General features: G+C 38.5%; 1 protein-coding gene across 4 annotated transcripts in view; it reads left to right on the top strand.

Annotated features, from left to right (window-relative positions):
* The window catches only part of LOC117341471, a 63,459-nt gene extending 41,904 nt beyond the window's left edge, over positions 1-21,555 (top strand). For all 4 annotated transcript variants that reach the window (XM_033903330.1, XM_033903329.1, XM_033903328.1 and 1 more), the window contains 6 exons: positions 159-409; positions 926-1,118; positions 2,573-2,712; positions 3,204-3,383; positions 8,381-8,542; positions 9,957-21,555. In XM_033903330.1, coding sequence (XP_033759221.1) covers positions 159-409; positions 926-1,118; positions 2,573-2,712; positions 3,204-3,383; positions 8,381-8,542; positions 9,957-15,391 — 6,361 coding nt within the window. In that variant the 3' untranslated portion in view covers positions 15,392-21,555. The remainder of the gene's footprint in view (positions 1-158; positions 410-925; positions 1,119-2,572; positions 2,713-3,203; positions 3,384-8,380; positions 8,543-9,956) is intronic.
* Positions 21,556-24,407: the final 2,852 nt, after the last annotated feature.

Below are 24,407 nucleotides of genomic sequence, written 5' to 3'. Positions count from 1 at the left end.
GGGTGTCTAATTGGAGGGTTTCTCTTACAATCTATCAAGGTTTCATATTAGACAGGTTTTAATGACACTTGATGTCAGATTACACAGCATTTCCCATCCTATTGAATGTCAGTTTGGAAAATTTTTCACTGTATTTGTATACACATTTCATTTTCCAGAACTTTAGAATACCTCATGCGACATCTAGCCAAAGTGGCTGCCTATGGCCCTGACACCGGTATGCATTCCAAGAACCTGGCCATTGTGTGGGCACCAAATCTTCTCCGGTCGAAAGAGCTGGAGACTGGGGGTGGAGCTGCAGCTCTCCAGGGGGTGGGGATACAAGCTGTGGTCACAGAGTGTCTGATACTCTATGCTGATCTTATCTTCAGTGATAAGATGCCATCTTACTCATCACCCGAACTCAAAAGTGAGTATACCTTTGGTACAGCATATAGAAGGATCATTTTTGGCTGGAAATGAAAAATATCAAGATTACTGATTACATCATTAAAACCTAGATTTAGGGATTTATTTAGCATCTGAAGAGTTTAAACACAGATATTTAGCTGATTCATCAAATATTATATCAACTGTAAATTACAGAGGAAAGCTAGACAAGACTTTGTTAATCTTGTTGAATTACACAGCTTGTGCAAAAAAAATTCCGATCCATGTGCAACATAAAAGAATCAGATCTGGTTGTTTCTACAATAACTATTTGAATAGCAACCCAGGAATGAGTTCATTATTTTCGCATATTTGGAGAGCCAGATTTCTGACATTGATCGATTCCAGTCCCGACAGATATGAAAAACAAATAATTTGAACCAAGTACATGTACATTGTTGTACCTTGTATAAAAGTGTGTAAAATGTTCTTAGTACTCCCTCATGTAAAAGTTTGTTTTTTGTCTTTGTCTTAAACTGATGCCATTGTGTTGTAGGTGCCCAGAGGAAACCTCGTCCAAAGTCACTAGCAATATCTACACCGACTAAACTAATTACACTGGAGGAGGCAAGGGAGCGTGCCCTGTCCGCTAGTCTACGCCCACCGCCACAGAAGTATATAGATGTCGGAGGGGGACCAGAACGCCTTCCATCTCGCTACCATACCGTCATAGATTTGCCAGGCTATAGGTACTTGCATACCATCATTATTCAAATAAGAGTAAATCTTGGCACTAAAATAACCCGTTTCTGAATAAGAAAGGTATATTTCAGGGTCTTCTGTAAAAAATATTTGACATAAAGATTCTGGCAGTACAATTTACAAGCTTGGTAATATAAAGACATTAGCAGAATGCAAGTTTGAAAGATTTAGGAAGGTTTTAAATTGAATATCTTCAAGGGAAATAACCTAAAAAAGCTTACCAAGTTGACTGGGTTCATATATCAGAGTTACCTCTACATTGGAGCATAGGGTTGTTCTATCTGAAAAGTATAAACCTAGAATAGAAGCTGCATAAGGCGATTGATGACTGGATTAAGAATGGCTACACTTAATGGCTAAACTGTTGTTGAATCTAGAAAACCCACTAATCCAACTATCAAACCACCACTAACTTGATTATCCCACTATCCAGCCACTACAATGGATATCAAACCTTATGTGTTTTACAACAATTGGGAAATCAGTTACATCACCTTTTATTGCATTTTTGCCTGTGAAATTTAGCAAACTTATCAAACTTATCAAACTTATATCTTCACTGCAGCGATGAGAGAATTTTATAAGATTTTGCAGTGAAAATATAAGTTTTACATTGAAAATAAAGTTTTGAGAGATAGATGGGCCATTTTGCTGTATTTCTGAAATATGCAGACTAGGTTTGACAAAATACTCACTTGAAGTTAGCTATTCATGCACAGATTCTCTGCAGATAACAGTAGAAAATGCCTAAATTGTGATGAAAGAATATATCGATATTCTGTCATACTCTTGAAATGTATGTTATATCGATATTCTGTCATACTGTTGAAATGTATGTTATATGCAACTTGAAATCATTCAATATCCTCGATATTTTAATCGGTCTAGTTGACCCAGATGAAAGTGCTCCCTGATGAAAGTCAAGTGTGTTACATCTACACCACTTGACCACCAACCACTAAACAGAATTATCCCAACTGCCTCTCACCCCAGCTATGTACATTGTGGGGGACAAAAGCCAACATGATGTACACAACATTATACAGATGTAAGGCTATTATGTTATTACCATGCCATTTAACCACCAACCACTAAATTGCATTATCCCAACAACCTCTCACTCAAGCAGGGGCCGTGGTGGCCGAGTGGTTAAGGTGTACCGACACTTTATCACTAGCCCTCCACCTCTGGGTTGCGAGTTCGAAACCTATGTGGGGCAGTCGCCAGGTACTGACTGTATGCCGGTGGTTTTTCTCCGGGTACTCAGGCTTTCCTCCATCTCCAAAACCTGCCACGTCCTTAAATGACCATGGCTGTTAGTAGGACGTTAAACAAACCAAACAAAATAAACCGAACTCTCACCCCAGCTATGTACATTGTGAGGGACAAAGCCCACATGCTGTACCTAACATGATTTCAGGCTCTGTTTTATCCTATACAGAAAGAAAACGCTGGTCAGTGGAAGTAACACTGTAGGCTATGGCAAGTCAAAGAAATCACCGAGTGGTTGGCGCTCAATCTTCTCTCGTGGGCCACGGCAGGGCAGCATCAAACAGAAGGGACGTAAAAACAGCATAGGTGGTAAGTAACTTTTAAATGGAAATGTGACGTCAATGACTACTTTTGTCCATAATTGAAATAATTTGTCTCATAAACTTGGTAAAATATTAGTACATACACAGATTATAATAGATTTGTGCCTTGATCAGTTGGTATGTCTACATGTTTAATATACAAATACTGCATTTAGTGCAAGTGTGTTACAACAGATGACTCTCTAGCTATTTCTGAACTGTGATAATACATGTATGCATGACAGTCATAATAGTTAACTCGTTAAGTGCAGAAAACTTTATAATCAACAATTAAACGCTTGTCAGATTGTATTTATTGTCAATATAAATGCAATCTGGGTGACAGATAAATAGAAAGGCGCCAGTCAATATTACCATTCAATACATTATACACTTTATTGACCAATAATATTACCATTCAACACACTTTAATGACCATTAATATTATAACTCAATACATTAAACATTTTATTTACCATTAATATGACATCATTCCAGAGCCACTTGGTCTGAGTGAAGATAGGAAAGCCATCACAGAGGAAGATGTTCACAACTGGAAGCGGCGACGTCTACGTGGTGCCAAAAGTGCAGAATCGTTATTAGCAATGTCATTACCGGGGCTTGACTGTGGTCGAATCTCGCGCGACTTTGAGGAATCTCTATACAGGATCTACTCAGGTACAAAAAGTATAGAAAGTCTGTGGTAGGGTTAGGATCTACTCAGGTACAAAAAGTATAGAAAGTCTGGTAGTGTTAGGATCTACTCAGGTACAAAAGTATAGAAAGTCTGGTAGGGTTAGGATCTACTCAGGTACAAAAAGTATAGAAAGTCTGTGGTAGGGTCAGGATCTACTTAGGTACAAAAAGTATAGAAAGTCTGGTAGGGTTAGGATCTACTCGGGTACAAAAGTATAGAAAGTCTGTGGTAGGGTTAGGATCTACTCAGGTACAAAAAGTATAGAAAGTCTGGTAGGGTTAGGATCTACTCCGGTACAAAAGTATAGAAAGTCTGGTAGGGTTAGGATCTACTCAGGTACAAAAAGTATAGAAAGTCTGTGGTAGGGTTAGGATCTACTCAGGTACAAAAAGTATAGAAAGTCTGGTAGGGTTAGGATCTACTCAGGTACAAAAAGTATAGAAAGTCTGGTAGGGTTAGGATCTACTCAGGTACAAAAAGTATAGAAAGTCTGTGGTAGGGTTAGGATCTACTCAGGTACAAAAAGTATAGAAAGTCTGGTAGGGTTAGGATCTACTCAGGTACAAAATTATACAAAGTCTGGTAGGGTTAGGATCTACTCAGGTACAAAAGTATACAAAGTCTGTGGTAGGGTTAGGATCTACTCAGGTACAAAAAGTATAGAAAGTCTGTGGTAGGGTTAGGATCTACTCAGGTACAAAAGTATAGAAAGTGTGGTAGGGTGAGGATCTACTCAGGTACAAAAAGTATAGAAAGTCTGTGTTAGGGTGAGGATCTACTCGGGTACAAAAAGTATAGAAAGTCTGTGTTAGGGTTAGGATCTACTCAGGTACAAAAGTATAGAAAGTCTGGTAGGGTTAGGATCTACTCAGGTACAAAAAGTATAGAAAGTCTGGTAGGGTTAGGATCTACTCAGGTACAAAAAGTATAGAAAGTCTGGTAGGGTTAGGATCTACTCCGGTACAAAAGTATAGAAAGTCTGGTAGGGTTAGGATCTACTCAGGTACAAAAAGTATAGAAAGTCTGTGGTAGGGTTAGGATCTACTCAGGTACAAAAAGTATAGAAAGTCTGGTAGGGTTAGGATCTACTCAGGTACAAAAAGTATAGAAAGTCTGGTAGGGTTAGGATCTACTCAGGTACAAAAAGTATAGAAAGTCTGTGGTAGGGTTAGGATCTACTCAGGTACAAAAAGTATAGAAAGTCTGGTAGGGTTAGGATCTACTCAGGTACAAAATTATACAAAGTCTGGTAGGGTTAGGATCTACTCAGGTACAAAAGTATACAAAGTCTGTGGTAGGGTTAGGATCTACTCAGGTACAAAAAGTATAGAAAGTCTGTGGTAGGGTTAGGATCTACTCAGGTACAAAAGTATAGAAAGTGTGGTAGGGTGAGGATCTACTCAGGTACAAAAAGTATAGAAAGTCTGTGTTAGGGTGAGGATCTACTCGGGTACAAAAAGTATAGAAAGTCTGTGTTAGGGTTAGGATCTACTCAGGTACAAAAGTATAGAAAGTCTGGTAGGGTTAGGATCTACTCAGGTACAAAAAGTATAGAAAGTCTGGTAGGGTTAGGATCTACTCAGGTACAAAAAGTATAGAAAGTCTGGTAGGGTTAGGATCTACTCAGGTACAAAAAGTATAGAAAGTCTGGTAGGGTTAGGATCTACTCAGGTACAAAAATTATACAAAGTCTGTGGTAGGGTTAGGATCTACTCAGGTACAAAAGTATAGAAAGTCTGTTAGGGTTAGGATCTACTCAAGTACAAAAGTATAGAAAGTCTGGTAGGGTTAGGATCTACTCGGGTACAAAAAGTATAGAAAGTCTGTTAGGGTTAGGATCTACTCAGGTACAAAAAGTATAGAAAGTCTGGTCGGGTTAGGATCTACTCAGGTACAAAAGTATACAAAGTCTGTGGTAGGGTTAGGATCTACTCGGGTACAAAAAGTATAGAAAGTCTGGTAGGGTTAGGATCTACTCAGGTACAAAAAGTATAGAAAGTCTGGTAGGGTTAGGATCTACTCAGGTACAAAAAGTATAGAAAGTCTGGTAGGGTTAGGATCTACTCAGGTACAAAAAGTATAGAAAGTCTGTGGTAGGGTTAGGATCTACTCAGGTACAAAAGTATAGAAAGTCTGGTAGGGTTAGGATCTACTCAAGTACAAAAGTATACAAAGTCTGTGGTAGGGTTAGGATCTACTCAGGTACAAAAGTATACAAAGTCTGTGGTAGGGTTATGATCTACTCAGGTACAAAAAGTATAGAAACTCTGTGGTAGGGTTAGGATCTACTCAGGTACAAAAGTATACAAAGTCTGTGGTAGGGTTAGGATCTACTCAGGTACAAAAAGTATAAAAAGTCTGTGGTAGGGTTAGGATCTACTCAGGTACAAAATTATACAAAGTCTGTGGTAGGGTTAGGATCTACTCAGGTACAAAAAGTATAGAAAGTCTGGTAGTGTTAGGATCTACTCAGGTACAAAAGTATAGAAAGTCTGGTAGGGTTAGGATCTACTCAGGTACAAAAGTATAGAAAGTCTGGTAGGGTTAGGATCTACTCAGGTACAAAAGTATAGAAAGTCTGGTAGGGTCAGGATCTACTCAGGTACAAAAGTATAGAAAGTCTGGTAGTGTTAGGATCTACTCAGGTACAAAAAGTATAGAAAGTCTGTGGTAGGGTTAGGATCTACTCAGGTACAAAAAGTATAGAAAGTCTGGTAGGGTTAGGATCTACTCAGGTACAAAATTATACAACGTCTGGTAGGGTTAGGATCTACTCAGGTACAAAATTATACAAAGTCTGGTAGGGTTAGGATCTACTCAGGTACAAAAAGTATACAAAGTCTGGTAGGGTCATTTTTACAGGTAAAGGATTCTTTTAACCACGGTTATTCTGTGTTGAGCAACAGGGCCCAGTTGTTCAAATTTGGCTTATCAGGGTCTAACAACAATATTGAAATCCTGAAAAAATAATTTCTAATTTCACTACTTTTATGAAATCCCATTGCACCCTCCAGTCTCTTCCTATGTCTATTATAAGGCATACACTCATAGGCTTTGAAGTAAAGCAGCTGACCAGTTTTTAGCTCACCTGCCCGAAGGGCAAGTGAGCTTATGCCGTGGCGCGGCGTCCGTCGTCCGTCGTCCGTCCGGCCGTCCGGCGTCAACTTTCCATTCAAGCAACTTCTTCTCAATAACCAAAAGGCCTAGAGACCTAATATTGGGCCTGTAGCATGCTGGGGTGAAGGGCTACCAAGTTTGTTCAAATGAATAACGTTGACCTTCATTCAAGGTCACAGGGGTCAAAAAGGCTAAAATCTTTAAACAACTTCTTCTCAATAACCAAGAGTCCCAGGGAGTTGATATTGGGTCTGTAGCATGCTGGGGTAAAGGGCTACCAAGTTTGTTCAAATGAATGACCTTGACTTTCATTCAAGGTCACAGGAGTCAAATATGCTAAAAAAAAATTAGACGACTTCTTCTAAATAGCCAAAAGACCCAGGGACTTGATATTGGGTCTGTAGCATGCTGGGGTGAAGGGCTACCAAGTTTGTTCAAATGAATGACCTTGACCTTCATTCAAGGTCACAGGGGTCAAAAAGGCTAAAATCTTTAAACAACTTCTTCTCAATAACCAAGAGTCCCAGGGAGTTGATATTGGGTCTGTAGCATGCTGGAGTGAAGGGCTACCAAGTTTGTTCAAATGAATGACCTTGACCTTCATTCAAGGTCACAGGAGTCAAAAAGGCTAAAATCTTCAAACGACTTCTTCTCAATAACCAACAGTCCCAGGGAGTTGATATTGGGTCTGTAGCATGCTGGGATGAAGGGCTACCTACTTTGTTCAAATGAATGGCCTTGACCTTCATTCAAGGTCACAGGGGCCAAAAAGGCTAAAATCTTTAAACGACTTCTTCTTGATAACCAACAGTCCCAGAGACCTAATATTTGGCCTGTAGCATGCTGGGGTGAAGGGCTACCAAGTTTGTTCAAATGAATGACCTTGACTTTCATTCAAGGTCACAGGGGTCAAAAGGCTAAAATCTTTAAACGACTTCTTCTCAATAACCAAGAGTCCCAGGGAGTTGATATTGGGACTGTAGCATGCTGTGGTAAAGGGCTACCAAGTTTGTTCAAATGAATGACCTTGACTCACATTCAAGGTCACGTCGATCAAGTATGCTTAAATCTTTAAATGACTTTTAGTGAAAAGCCAAAGTGCAGAGAGACATTATATTGGTCCTGTAGCATGCTTTCAAATAACTGCAGGATCCATATATGAAAAGATCACTGCATTGCAGGTGAGCGATTTGGGCCCATTGGGCCCTTGTTAAATATTTTAGCCCAGATCATGAAATATAAGTTCTAGGGTTTAGAAATTTTCCTTGTCTCTAGTAATTTAGTGATAGAGAACTGCTACACAGGTACTGGTAGCCATTCTGTATGACATGCTTTAAGCTGATGATCTAGAGGAATAAATTAGTTATTTACTGATAGTGTACTGATACACAGGTATCCATTCTGTAGGACATGCTTTAACCTTATGACATAGAGAATAGGTCATCTGAAATAAAATAATCTACAAACGTGAAACAGTCCTGTAAATATGAGGTATTATATCAATTTTGTCCCAATAATCTCCACTGTATTGTTAACAAGAGTGTATGTATACCCTTGGTCTTTGATGGTATTGAAAAAATTCCTCCATTGATGTTAAATCATTGTATCAAAGAAATCGTATCTTTTCTATGACGCGATAGAATGATGAATGTCCAAACTGCTCTCGGGATATTAATTCGTTAGAATGCACCGATGTTTGTATGTTTGACTTCATCACGAAAGAAAACTGATGAAAGTGGACACAAAACTCAGATGATTGAAGTTCAGATATGTAGCATTGTTATTAAAATCCCACTGATATTTGTGTTGATCTCTGTGTGTTGATTGCTGTGGGATATATATTTCGTTTTCTTATTTACAGATGACGAATCAAAACATCCGAGTATCCGACACAAGCGTTCCTTGTCATCAGAATCTCCACGAGCACTGATGCACTCCGACCATTCCGTGTCCTATCCGTCCTTTATCATGACCGGGTCTCGCGAGGTCGGCATTGATGTGGATGCCAGTGGCACTAGCAGCGGTAGGTGTTATCAGTTTGGCTGGTGGTTCGTACAGACCTCGAAAGTTCTTACAAATTTCAAATCAGTGCTTCAAAATGTTCTTGAATCGACTTTTTTATATATATATATATATATAAATATATAAAAGTCCCCGAAAAGTGCTTGAATTTTTATTTCTCTTCCTTGAGTTTAACTGAGAGTGCTTGATTTTTTTTCTCATGTAGTTACAGAATTAAGAAAAAAATCAAGAAAATTCATCTTTTAGATGTATTTTCTGGATTAAATTCATTCATCACAGTAACCAAACATTAGCTAAATGGTTATTTATTACAAGCTCTTAACTTAACACTACAGAATAGGAATGGTCGACATGTACTTTTAATATTTTAATCTAAGTAAAAAAATACCCCAATTGTCTGTGAGTTTTTACAAAAACAAAATGCTCCTGGAAAATTTAGAAAAATTGCTTGAAAAATGCTTGAATTTTGTTATGAAAAATCTGTACGAACCACAGGCTGTTGAAATTTAACGTTTTAATACCACCAGTCACCACATTTGCTATGACATCTTATATGGCCAGATTTCTGAGTATCTAGTATTGGAAAAATCACATCTTTTCTAGGTGACGTTTAATAACAAGGCTTGATAATAATTAATACACTGACATGGAATACTTACATGACTGATTTATTAGGACCAAGACCTTCATGTTGTAGTGAGGCAATTGTTATGATATAAATTAAAAACAAATTTTTAAATGTACCCAACTCTCAGTTTACTGGAAAAGAATTTGGGATGAAGTGTCTTTTTGCTTAGGGCTGTTCCAGGAAAACATATGGGACAAGGGGAAGGCACTTAGAATCAGGGGACCCATATATAGAAGTTATTTAAAATTTTGATGACCCTCCCACATGTCTGTTTTTCTGTGAACAGTACCCTGGTATAGAAGCAATTTCAATGTGAAAATGGTACATATACATCAAATACAGCCAACAACAGAATCAGTTTATTTCAAACCCTACCAACCTATAGATGTGACTTTAGTATGAAACCACACCACCACATGTTATTTATTAAAGTGCCCCCCCCCCCATATATAATTTCCTGGAACAGCTTTAAAAGGAAAGAGTTTATTAAAGTGCTCCCCCCCCCATATATAATTTCCTGGAACAGCTTTAAAAGGAAAGAGTTTATTAAAGTGCTCCCCCCCCCCCATATATAATTTCCTGGAACAGCTTTAAAAGGAAAGAGTTTATTAAAGTGCCCCCCCCCCCTATCCCATATATAATTTCCTGGAACAGCTTTAAAAGGAAAGGGGATATTTGATTTGGCTTAAGTTAGAACAAAACAAGGGAATGTAGAAGGAAACTATATACTATAACTACTGGTATTCGTGAACACAAGATTTATCTGATCTTTTTTTCTTCATTACAGATACACCAGACAGTACACCGACTGAAAATGGTGTGTCTGACAATCGACCGGAGCGTAAGCAGTCCTTTGTAAGGGGAGATAACAAACGCAAGGTTATAACACACCGTCGATCACCGTCAGGACCGTCATCGCCAAGGCAGGAACAGGAAAAGGGAGCTAACTCCAGCAGTAAAAGTGCCGACAAACCCAATAAAGCTGACCTACCACCTGGTGGTGTTCGTAAATCTCAGGAAGGGCAAGGTGATTGTGATAAATTTGTCCTACATGTGAAAGATGCTAACTTGTTGAAGACCGCAGATCAGCGCAAGTCTCCGAGTCTTTTACCAAATGTTTCACCGGAAGAAAAGCGGGAACATGGCCGAAGGGGCAGCCGAACACCACCCATCGTCAGGGGTCGTCTCCGTGAGGACAAGATCAAAGACAAGAACTCCCAAGCAGATGACGGAAAGGTGGTGACAATAGAACTTCCGGAGAGTCCAGGTGCGAAACGGAAAAACTGGATGGGTGGTAGTGGTGGATCCACACCGGCTGGAACTCCCGATGAACCACCAACTTCTCACTTTTACTACTCAAGACACCATGATTATGCAGAAATCCTATCTGATGAGGAGAAGTCACGATTCGGCATTGAAGAAGAGACCAAAACATCTCCAATGGACATCTCTGGCCATATTGAGACAACGTTCGGTGCAGATAAGAAAATGTATGTTGATACTTGTCGCTCTGTTGGAACGCCGTCATCTTCTCTTTCGTCGCCGACAACCTCTGATCCTTCATCTGGTACTTCTGAATGTGTTAGAAATATTGATGGTAAAATTGTGAAGATGACGTCTTCAACTGTTTTACAGCAAAGTGTTAGTGAAACAAACGATTTGTCCGTTTCCAAGATGTCAAAGTGCCTGAGTGTACCTGCTGACATTCAGAAGTCTCTGGAGGACATGACGTCCTGTACAGGGTCTCGTGACGACATGCTCAGCTCCATCACGATTAGTGAATTGTCCGCTTCGACAGATAGTTTCGCACGTTATGAAGACAATCATACAGCTGCCCGTCGGAGACGTAGTGCTTCAGTGGACAGTTTTAATGAAGCTGAATCTCCCCTAACACGGACATTACGCGAGATCAACGCACAGATTGACAAGGCCTTTAGAAGAGATTTGGACAAGGCCAATCACTTACAGGAAGGAGAACGCCCCAATAACCGGAGTCGCTCCGGATCCTTTGACAATATTCCCTCAGATTACCAAGGCGACCATATTGGATTTTCGTCTCCTAACATTATCCCACCTCTGCCGTCAGATTCTGGCGATGCTAAGACTACTTTTGTTGAACGTCCAGCTGAGGAGATTCAGGTAATAGAGACTGCACGTGTCATCAGGGCACCACTCCGGCCATCAGCAGCAAACCAAACAAAACTAGCACACATTAATACCCAGAATGCATCACCAACAGGAAGTGATATTTCAGGATACAGTGAAGGAGGAAAGCTAAGTCCTCGCCAGGCCATGCATGGTGCCAGTAGCCAACAGTCAAGCTGTCTTCCGAGTCCTATGTCTCCTGAGGAGCGGGCTAAATTTGGTCTCTCTGATGATGAGCATCCAGTCAAAAGTCGTAACCCTGACAACAAGATGAAACGCTCAGACTCGCGTCATGGCTGTGTGGAATTTGACTTGTCAGATGAAGATCTGGAGTTCTTGTCGCGGCAAGGTATTCTACAGGAAATGAAAACAATGCGTCGTGTAAGTAAGGATGAGACAACATCCAGTCCTGTTCTGTCTCCCACCGAGTCTGTAAGCTCTCCTGTACAGTGGTCTCAGGAGATGGGGTACATGCCACAGTCATTCTCTGGGTCTGGATCTGCCTATGTAGGTGGCGCCACCTATAGTCCCGCAACTGCAAGTGAAGCAAAAGCATGTGAAGGATCGCCAACCACTAAGAGTCACTCGGTACATAAAACCAAACCTCCTGCTAGGCGTGAATTTGCAAAACTCATGTTAGAATCTGACCATGATTCGTCCAACAAGTCGTCCAAATCCAGTCCTCGGTCACCTAGGCAACAGCCACGGTGGGAAGACCTGGCAGGGTTAAATCAGGACTTCGGAGCTCTTCCATCAGTCAAACATGCAACAAAAGTAGAGTCTGTGAAAGCACAAAAAGACAAAGTCAAGGTCGAATCTGAATCCGCTTCTGAGGAATTTGACAGAAAATTGCAGAGTTTATCTGATTTTAATGATGTGTGGCGCCAGCAACTGGCCCCCACAGGAGATGTGTGTCGGACAGTGGCAAACGATGACCATGTTCTTAGTTCTTCTAATAGATTTCGTCCACAGCTCAAAAAATCTCAGACAGTTGGTGCCATAGAAACGACTTTGATGGGTAGTCGTAAACAAAGGGACAAAACTCCAGAATGTTGTACACAAGATCAGACTGTCACAATGGAAAAACCTATGATAAAAAAGTGTTTGACAGAGTCGGACATTCCTCAGATACGTCAGTGTAGTATAATGACTCAGGATAGCCAGAGTACGACATCGTCAAGTGGGACGTCGGACGCCCTTACAGAAATACACAGTATTACAGATCGTATGACAGTGGAAAAACCGTCGATACGACGCGACGAGTTAAAACAAAGTGATAGCAAACTACCAACTAGTCAAAAATGTGAACGCGAAGAAAAGGCCTCATTTCCAAAACCTCGCAAAATTCAGAAAATGGATTCGTTTGATTTTCCCCGCGACAGTTCTGTGCAGGAGAGAATGGACACGTCGGGTCCGTCAGAGGATAGGCTCGTTGATAATCAGTATAGTCATGGTGCCACTGCTCTTAGTCATATCATATCCTCTAGTCAGTCTGAGAGTACCAGTAATAGTTACAACACAAACAATATTGGAGGTGCCGGGCATTATAGTGAGTCGTCACGGTCAGAAAATACTGCATTCACCGACCGCGACCACGCCCAGCCATTCCAATCCATGTTGGAGGATATAGACGTCAACGAGAGTTGTTTTGGCATTCCTACGCATCAAAACTTGTCGAATGAATTTAGAGAAAAAATGAACGAGAGATTAAAGTCCCAGTCCCAACAGAGTAGTTTAGACTCACCTAGTGTGGTCGCCATGGAGTCGTTTGTATATCAGGAGCAGTCAGAACATGAGGTCCACGTGGGATTCGCCAGACCTGTTGTAGACATGAGTCACATCGAAACTGCTGCACATTTTGATCAAGGGGAGTATGAGGGTGAATTTCAGTCAAGCACACGGATGGAGGTAGAGGCAGGCATGTCATCTATCAGTCTTCCTACAGAGAACTTGTGCTCCCTGTCGCAAGGCCCTGTTGTCATGGCAACTAACAGGGTCATTGACATGCTTGACAACACTGAGGAAGCTCATCAGAATGCCATCAACGCTGACCTAGAACTGACCATGTCACAGAAGTCACCAAAGATGACACATGACATGGACGACTTTGACGATGACGATGCCTGTTGCTCAAAACTAAGAAATATGGCGCATGAAGACAATTACAGTACAGCAGAATCTCCATGGCAACAGAATCTATCCGATCTCCCAGAGTTGCCTCCCCCTGAAAGGGAATTTATGGAAGTGAGTCGACCCAGTGTAATAAAGTGTTCAAAGTCCCGCAAGAAGTCCGAGCCTCGAACAAACGTTGGTATCAGGCGGTCAATGTCAGAGCGAACAAAGGCTGACGAAGCACATCTTCAGCGTAGGGAGGGGGGATTTCATAGGACAGGAGCTCAAAAGGCCAAGTCAGAAAAGGAAAAGAAGACTGCAGACAAGACAGGAGCAAAAGGTCAGAGGTCAGAGCGAGGAGAGACTAAATTGGTCATGGAAAGGAAGACAAGCTTGAAAAAAGGAAAGGATAGCGTTAACAATGCACAGTATTTGGAGACCGGCGAGGCAAGCGACGCAGACACCAACGATGATGTTTTTGTCGATACTAACACTTCGGCTGTACAGGATATACCTAAAGAAAGACACAGGTTTAACCTGGAACGTAGTCCATTATCAGCATTTCTGAATGATCCACCAAGTCGCAGTTCTTTGGATGAGTCCTTCCTCCAGGTGGCATCGTCCCGTCATGACGATTTTTTAAGCAGAGACGATGAAGGACAACAGGAAGATATTCGATTCACTCGTGCTCATAGATCCACAAAGCTAAAAAGTTTACGGGAATTGTTCGAGAAGACTGCTGGCGAGTATGAGGCATCACATTTGAAGAAACAGTCATCATCTTCGTCTCAAGAAAAGCTGGTGTGCTTGCCTGGTGGTGAGATAGAAAACACTGAGACTGTTAGACTGCACAGTGCGCGTAGTGCCTTTGCCGCCAGACGCTCGCAATCACACACAGAACGCTTCGTGATGGACAAGGAAAATGTTTCCACACAGTTTGTTACGACATCTGATGAGTGGCAGATGCCGAGAAGTCGCCGTAGTATCTCTACTGACATTGGATACGAACTTGGCAGGAGAAAGGAAACAACTCGTCGTGAGCGTTCCTGGGATCGTCAGTCTAGCTTCACAAGTGCCAGCAAACCACCAAAACACCGTAGCTGCTCACGGAATCGCACAGCAAGTGAATCATCAGTAAGTGAGTCAGAGAATCGTGTCGGAAGCTCAAAAAGTTCTCCGAAATCTCAGCGTGATGGATGTTCCTCTGATGGGTCTCCGAAGTCAAGGATACCAACAAAAATTCACGATACTGGATCACCTAAGCTTTGCAAAGATGCTTCTCTCAGAAACTCACCTAAGACTCAGCATTTAGATGGGGCAACTGCCTCCCCTAAATCTCGTAAAGGAAGTGAATCTCCTTTTTTACAAAAGGCATGTGACATCTCTATTCCCTCACAACGAAACAGACAGAGGACAGATGATTCGCCTAAAGTGTTACGCCGTGTTAGTTTTGGACGAAGTGATAATACTCCCTCCGAGGGTTCTCCAAAGTCTCCGAGGGCTTGGAGGTCACCTGGAAATCGGAGGTCATTGTCAATAGAAACCTCCATAGCAACAGTTGAGACTGTGGAGAAAGACAGTGTGGTACAAAGGAGTTCTGAGAGAACTCTGAGTCAGTCGTGTATACTGCCTAGCTCCAAGGGGAGTCAGGGGTGTGTAGAGGATTGGGGTGGGACAGAAGGGTGCAATCTAGAGCGGAGAGGGAGCATTAAAGAGCTAAGAGAGTTTTTTGAACAGAAACACGATACTGACACTCAAAGTGCGGAAAATTTGTTGTTAAGGTCGCGGGTTCGTAGTGTGTCACCCACACTTTGTCAATCACATCGCCATGAATCTCTAGAGACGGTTAATGTCCGCCACAGTCTGGAACTGCCGTCAAGGGGGGCAACTCCTCCTTTAGAGGGCTCAGTCCGCTCTCAGCCAGTGCGGCTGGGCCCTAAACCATTCTATGGAGCTCGGAAGTAAGATGTTCTATTTGTTTTTACTCTCCTGTTAAGATGTACAACATTTTGACATTTTTAGAATTTTTAAAACCTAATAGTGTATGTTTTACTACTTATATTATGACCTAGTCTGTATATTATTGTAAGTAATGTGAAGTACAGGGTCGCATATAGGAATGACACCATGCAGGGTTAAAGGTCAAGTCTCCATTAACACAACCTCTTGGTAACAGTAACATCAGTACAAATTCAGACAGACTACCTCTGTCACTACCACTTCAGTATTCCTGGACAAGCGATATAAAAGTTGAGAGCCTTCTGATGAATCTCATATAAATCACTGCTGTATACATTATAGGCTTCATGCATGTGAAGGTCATCCTGTTAAGATCTTTGTTTTTCTGAAAGTCACTCTTTAGAAGAGGTTATAGCTCTCTAAAATCACTATTGTGTGAAAGTATTAAGTTCTTTAGGGGTGAGGTCAGTCTAACTTGGGGTTCGTGACATTATACAGTAAAGACATATTTCTCTTACTGTTTCATTTGGGAAGAAAACATTTAATTTCTCTTTTGCATACGGTATGTTATGAACTGTCATGGAGAAGTGTGCTCTAAACAAGGGTTACCAATATACAGAGGTTTGTGTTAATGCAGATTTGACCTTTTTAGGTAAAAACTGTAAAGATGCGATTTTAATATATTTCTTGGACCTATGTAGATGTGACTCTATAAATAGAAGTCTGCTATTACGGAGTGTGTGATACTGATTTATTTTGGTCAGTATAAATATTTGAAGTGCTTTCTGAACAGGTCAAAGTGCTGATCATCAGGAGTTCAAAGGGCATGGTCAGGGTGAAAGGTCAGGGTATAAAATCTTGACATTTTTTTTTTTTTTTATATATAAAGTTATAAATTGCATTTCATGTTTGGAAAGAAAGGAATTGAAACTCCAGTATGTTGGTGTATCTTGTACAAATTATAACAGGAGTCGAACAGTCTAGTCATAATGAATTATCTTGGTGGATACTCAGTGTAGTGACAGTCATAGCCAGATACGGTACTGTCTAACGTTTGTGAGAGATGATGCCAAAAAGGACACAGAAAACAAAGTATTTTAATTTCTTTTAATACTTTTTAAGATTTTAGTAATGCGGTGTCTAGCTGAGGATGAATGTGTCGTGTGAGGGGACTATACTATATCTGGTTGTGATTGTAGTTATATAGTTATGTAGCATTTTATACAGCACCCTCATCCAATTCATTGTACTTTTAAACTGCTGCACATATTCTGTTTTTAACTGATAGATGAACTTTATAATACTAGGCCCCAGTTTCTAAGCTACATTCATGGTGATCAATTCAGTTGTTTCTTTCATTGGGTTAAGCTGACCAATATAATTTTGTGTCTTAGATTAATCAACATTTTACCTTTTACTTGGGTTAAGCTGACCAATATAATTTTGTGTCTTGGATTAATCAACATTTTACCTTTTAATTGGGTTAAGCTCAGACTTTAGTCATTTATAGTTTCTATGATAATTTTTTTTTTTTTTCTCTTGCTTGGGTTAAGAAGAGGAGTATCCAGTGATTTCGTACGTAAAGATCTGATTTTTAAATTATTAAAAATTGTATAGAATATTTATAAAAACTTGAAATTGGGGCCCAGTACATAATATTTTGTTTTAATCTTTTAATTATGTGAAATAGATAGTCCACATAACGCAGCATTTGTAAGTTTTAGAGACCTTTTACCTGTATCTGTATCTCCAATTTGAAATTTTTCATTCGTTCTACAGATGTGTAGCAAAATCTCCAACAAACAAATAAAATGAACACTTAGTCTATACAGACAGTTTATTTTTAAAGTCCTTGAGAAATTAAATTGGTTCTGAGAATGTGCAACAACAATAGATTTTTTGAATTTGAAGAAAACTTAATCAATGAATTGAAAAAAAGATAGACAGGCAATTTTAATGACTCTCTTACCGTGTACTTAAATAGGGGATCAAAGAAATCAGTTTATGGATGAGTGTTTCTTTTCATGTAACTAACAATTCCAAAATATCTATAAATAAACAACCTTTTTTATGAAGGTAGTGACAATGGTCATCAAGTTAACAACCTAACGTCTTTGACAGAATCAGTGCAATAATTACGAAGTTAGCGGCGTTGAGATCATTAAGTAAAATGTAAGCAACATCTGTCATCAATTAACATCTTTTATCAAATCGTTCATTAAGTTTAGCAATATTTGTCATAGAGTTGGTATATACGTAGCATCGGTTTTAAAATTAGCAAGACAAGTTAGCATTGTGACTTCCCTTGGCAGCGTTTTTTTTAATTGTAGATTTCAGTAATCCTTCCTTAAAAGATATCAAATCATTCTGTACCAAATTTTGGTAGATTATTTGCATTTATATGTTCGGTTAAGAGAATTTTAGTATTTATATCTAAAAGATGACCTTCAACTATCAGCAATAACGGCCAATTATGATTACTTAAAATTTGGTGAACACTTGATTTTATGAATTTCTAACTTTGTACTTAACCGTGAGGTCCACTTAAGTTGTTGATTCTGAACATGAATTCACACAATAGTCTACATTACACTCCATCAGAATTAACATATTTTTTCTTTACTCTGAAAGTGGTTATTTTCTTGAGGGTTCAACTTTTCTTCTAATTTTCGTTTTCACCTATTGTATTAATACCTCATAAATCACAATAATATTCAGTTGGGACTTTTTTGGGTCCAAATGACCTTCGTGTATTTAGCGTAAAATTTTCCCCTTACGTAAATTTCCATGTTTACAGCTTGCTCTCACAATTTCTCGCAGTGTTCCTTGTGCTGTACTGTATTCTCCGAGGTGTGTGGCGGGGCCACTACACTGGGGAGGTTGAACAGAATCTCACTTATTAGAAAGTCCCACGCCCCTAATACATCTCATTACCTGAATATCACTCTGTAATTAACACATTTTTAACGGGGAAAACATTATCACACATTTCAATGTGTATTTGGCAAGAAGAACATATTTGATTGATGCTATGTGCAATAGATGACTATTTTCTTTTTCCCCTCACTGAAATCATTAATATTTTGTATACTGTATTATTTTAAATGCTATGATTGTGAAAGAGTTTGCCAGTAGACATGTTTTCTTTTTATACAATTTAACATTTTGCAAGAAATGATTTCTAGTGTCCATTTAACACTGTGGATCAATGAAATAAGACGCTGTTTCAGCGAAAGAGAAACAAGGAACTGTAATGAGATAAGCCTGTTTGTACATTGGTTATGTATATACGTAGTCCAGCCTGATAACACAGGATGATGGTCAAGATTCCCTATATATACATTTTTCCAAAATTATCACTGAAAATTGCTTGTTTCCAGCATCGTTCTTGGTGTTCAGATAACCTCTTAACCAAGAGATTTGGAGATGGGCCAATCCTTTTTCACAAACTTGTTCTTCAGCGGAGTATACCTTAAAGGGGTCGCAGTGGCCGAGTGGTTAAGGTGTCCCGACACTTTAACACTAGCCCTCCACCTCTGGGTTGCGAGTTCGAAACCTACGTGGGGCAGTTGCCAGGTACTGACCATAGGCCGGTGGTTTTTCTCCAGGTACTCCGGCTTTCCTCCACCTCCAAAACCTGGCACGTCCTTAAATGACCCTGGCTGTTAATAGGACGTTAAACAAAAACAAACAAACCAAACCTTAAATTCAGTTAGACTGGAGTCGTGTCATTGTCTCGGGGATCATTTTGGAGGGGGTCATTGGCCAACAATTTTCCGTAATTACCCACATGATTCAGAAAAATCCTTCAAATTTCTATAAATGGCCCATAAATCATATAACAGATAGTTCTTTTCCTTGAAAATGACCAATCCATTTGGTAACCCAAAATAATCCCTGTAGCCTGGATGGAAGTTTAGTTTACAGCCGTGATTTACTCACTGTAAACAAATACAATGTTAATTTTTCAAAATAAATAAATTACAAAATAATTTGGGTATAAATGTTACATTTTATCAGAAATACAGGGTTATAACTGGCCTGGTATGTTATTGTGCCTTTGAATTCCATGTTTTCAGTGTAATATGAGTTCCTTCAGGGGAGATAACTTGTTTGCGTATATGTTCCAGTATAGTATGTACTAAACGTTATTCATGAGTTGATGAACTTATAACTGCCATTTCACGTCCGGCCTCGGCTTCACACACTGAAAAAAGCTAACAATTGCTTAATATTAAATATTGTCCCATATATATATAACATTATAACTAATGTACACATTCATTTTGTTAGGGAAAAATGTTTTGTGTGATTTTAATAACAGGTATACAAACATTTACATTGTAATACTGATTTCATCCTAGCGGTTCCTCCTCTTCCTATTACAACTAATATATGCAATAATATGTTGACAATAATCATTATATACGTGTGTTTTGTCGTATGAATGTGGGCCAGACAGTGTATGGAAATGGACGATCTATGGATTTCAGGATTCTAGTAGTTATATCTAAAAAAAAGAAAAATGGACGACCTATGGAATTTAAGATTCTTGTAAGCAATATCTAAAAGAAAGAAAAATGGACGACCTATGGAATTTAGGATTCTTGTAGATACATAAAAAAAAAAAAAAAAAATTATCCACAATTAAGCTTATCGCCATCAATTTAAACCAAGTTTATTTTGAGAAGAACTGCTAGCCATATCCCTTTGACAAAACATTTTGTTTTTAATAGACGTTTTTATGACTCTTACTACTTAGGTCATTGTGTTACTTAGTGCGTCAATTTCATTATATCGACAGGTTCAGAGTTTGATATTAACTATGTTGATAGACTCGTGTTTAAAAAATAACACTTGCTTAATCTAGTGGTTCATTCTCTATTTTCTGACTTTTTTTTTAAACATTAATTGTGATTTCTTAAATAATGAATCTGCTTATGAAATTTGTTCTTTAGGAATATAAATATCAGCAGACTTAGCGGGCGACAATCAGCAGTCTTAATTGCCTGATAACCAGTATTCTCGATACCAGTATTCTCAACAATATAGGCCAAACACAGGTTAAAACTTGCAACTTACTTAAAAATAGGGAATTACCTCCCTTTAATTTTGTCGATAAGAAAGTCTGGATTTGTTGGTTGTGCAAATTTCTGTACCAGGTTGGCGCAATAACTATTATCATAATGTTATCTATATTCTGAAACTTAATTGTCTTCTACAAGACAAATACATCTTTACTTCAACCATGAGATCAGCTGGAATATTTGGGGGAGCGCAAAATCGTGTCAGAAAATATTAACAAGCAGGCAAAAGTAATGGGGTGATGGATGCTGTCAGACTTAATGGAAGGAGACATTAAGACATCGGTGGACATATTCTAGTAAAAAAGGAGATAAACTAAAAAATGAATTTATAGAAATTAAATTGAAAATTGGGCCAAGTTTATCAATAATAAGCAGCTAGGGGCCATGAAAATGACTAGAAAACAGGGATTAAGATCGACGGATTAGAACAGATTAATGCTAAATAGTGGGAGAAGGGGGTGGATTATTTATACCAATGTGAGCCAAATAGGGTAATAGATCTAGTTGTATAGGAACTTATGTGCCAAATAGTTTCAGAAGACTGGAATATGTACAGACAGACAAATAAAAATGGATTCATATAGGTAGTAGATGAATGAATTTGTGTAATTTGGTCAATATGAAGAGACGAGGCTAGTGTTAAAATTTGACAGCAAAATGAAAGTAAATTTTGTACAGTTTTGTTAGAAAGTAACAAAATAGAGTAAGTTTAAGTCTGGAGGAAAATTTGGGGAAATCAAGAGTATGGAACATTGCCAAATGAGGGAATAAGACTGAATTTGTGAAGTATGGTGTTGTGAGAGTGACATTTTTGTCGTACACATTGTAGATTTCCCATAGTAACACATGTGTATACAGGGGTTTTAACTGTGACTATCATGTGTTTTAAATCGTTACACATCTGTTGACTGGTCACGTAACCATGTTTGTTTGTAGAAATAATGTTCAGATTGTAGCATAATATTTATTATTTACTGAATATCATATATATACATATATACATCATCACACAGTACCGACACAGCAACACGTGTCACGTGTGTGATGACGCTCATACTCAATAAATCATCTAATGAGTAAATAGTCCTGTGTTTTTTGTCTTTCTTAACTTCTAGGCCTGTATCCACGGAGTCATGCTCAAACACGAAATCTGTACAAATGGTTTAATTTCTTTAAACTGGGCTAAATCATGAAATATCATTTTAACAGAAAAAAACCTAAACCTCCAAATGACATCTCACTCAGTCTTTCCAAAATATTTCAAATCATTGAAAAATTAAAAATTCTGTTTTATCACAAAATACATTGCAACTTTCGAAAACCGAACCTTCTAAAAACCGAACACCTCTGAAAACCGAACGAATTGTCATTGTACGGAATTGGTCCTTCTTTATTATAGTATTAAAAAACCTCCAAATACCGATCCCTCTGAATTCCGAACACCGGACCGATTCTGTGTCTGGTTCCTGTTAAAATATACCAAAAATTACTTTTGAAAACCGGCCTTACAATTATGTACATTGTATATGTATTTGAGCACGAGTACGACTTCATGAATACAGTTCTTGATGTTTCTGGGAAAGTGTTTCTTGGGAAATCGAGAAAATGTACCCTGCTGTGCTGTCACATTGTCGGTTTCCCCCAGTTGATTGCACTACGCTATGCTACACTTATAGCGAATATTGATGAATATTCTACACCATTTGTTTCTCCATAGATTTCTCTATAGAAAATCAAATATTGGTAATGTTTTTAGCATTTTACCTTTTGTTTGAAACAATTAAGACTTGTACTTGAGAGTTCAATACTTTTATTAAAAATGATAAAAAAAAAAGTTGTTACATTTGATAAAATTTCAGGTTGATGTCCCCGTTCCGTTACTTAACTGCTTTTTTTTGAGTCATTATATTGAAAAAAAAAAAGACTTATTAAGCAATCAAATTTTTTTTGCAAAATCCATGCGCCCTCCTCTACACACACTATGTACGAATTATATCCTGTAGTACATATTAAGAGTAAGACACTAGATATTAACACCTTTCGGTACAAATTGAGAGTAAGACACACTGGATATTGACACCTTTCAGTACAAATTGAGAGTAAAACACACTAGATATTAACACTTTTCGTTACAAATTGAAAGTAAGACACACTGGATATTAACAACTTTCGGTACAAATTGAGAGTAAGACACACTAGATATTAACACGTTTCGGTACAAATTGAGAGTAAGACACACTAGATATTAACACCTTTCAGTACAAATTGAGAGTAAGACACACTAGATATTAACACGTTTCGGTACAAATTGAGAGTAAGACACACTAGATATTAACACGTTTCGGTACAAATTGAGAGTAAGACACTAGATATTAACACCTTTCAGTACAAATTGAGAGTAAGACACACTAGATATTAACACCTTTCGGTACAAATTGAGAGTAAGACACACTAGATATTGACACCTTTCGGTACAAATTGAGAGTAAGACACTAGCTATCATCACCTTTCGGTACAAATTGAAAGTAAGACACTATATATTAACACTCTCTGAGAGACGAAAACGAAGAAAATTAAGTCTATTCTACAAAATGGATAGGAACTTAACTCCACATTATCTTAATTCTCTTCTTCCTCCAAATGTTGGCGATACTAACAACTACATCTTACGAACTAACAATAATTACAGAATTCCCCACTACAGACTCTCCCTTACTACCTCCTCCTTTATACCTTCATCTCTACACATGTGGAATGACCTGGATGAATCTACTAGATCATCTCCTTCCTTGGCAACTTTTAAAAAAAGTATATCCAGGTCTGATGAAGATAAATACCCAACATTTTATAATTTTGGTGACAGAAAGACAAATATTATCCATACTAAATTACGGCATAGATGCAGTGCATTGAATTATGATTTGTTCCGTGTAAATCTCATAAATAGTCCAGATTGTAGTTGTGGAAATCGTTGCGAGAGTGCCTATCATTATTTCTTTGAATGTGAAAAGTATGTAAATTGCAGAGGCATTTTATTTGACAATTTAAGAAACTTAAATATTAATATAACATTGAATACTTTATTGTATGGTAACAATCTGTATGCCGATTTAGGGGCCGCGGTGGTCGAGTGGTTAAGGTGTACCGACACTTTATTACTAGCCCTCCACCTCTGGGTTGCGAGTTCGAAACCTACGTGGGGCAGTTGCCAGGTACTGACCGTAGGCCGGTGGTTTTTCTCCGGGTACTCCGGCTTTCCTCCACCTCCAAGACCTGGCACGTCCTTAAATGACCCTGGCTGTTAATAGGACGTTAAACAAAAACAAACCAAACTGTATGCCGATAATGTAAATCTAAATATTTTCAGACATGTGCATTATTTTATAAAGTCCAGCAAAAGATTTTAAGATATACATTCGTACTATATATACATGTATATGATGTGTTATATTTCATTAATATTGTCTAGGCCAATAGATATTATATTGTATTTAGGAGAGGGCGTCAATAAGTTGACATAACTTGTGCCTTATCCTTTTGTTCACTTAATTGACAATAAAATATGTTTAAACTAAAAAAACACCTTTCGGTACAAATTGATAGTAAGCCACACTAGATATTGACACCTTTCAGTACAAATTGAGAGTAAGACACACTAGATATTACCACCTTACAGTACAAATTGAGAGTAAGCCACACTAGATATTAACACCTTTCAGTACAAATTGAGAGTAAGACACTAGATATTAACACCTTTCAGTACAAATTGAGAGTAAGACACTAGATATTAACACCTTTCGGTACAAATTGAAAGTAAGACACTAGATATTATCACCTTTCGGTACAAATTGAAAGTAAGACACACTAGATATTAACACCTTTCAGTACAAATTGAGAGTAAGACACACTAGATATTAACACCTTTCAGTACAAAT

Source organism: Pecten maximus, chromosome 13, assembly GCF_902652985.1.
Source record: "Pecten maximus chromosome 13, xPecMax1.1, whole genome shotgun sequence".
Classification (NCBI taxonomy): domain Eukaryota; kingdom Metazoa; phylum Mollusca; class Bivalvia; order Pectinida; family Pectinidae; genus Pecten; species Pecten maximus.
The sequence above is the reverse complement of the archived record's forward strand: the minus strand, read 5'-3'. Positions and strand labels throughout refer to the sequence as shown.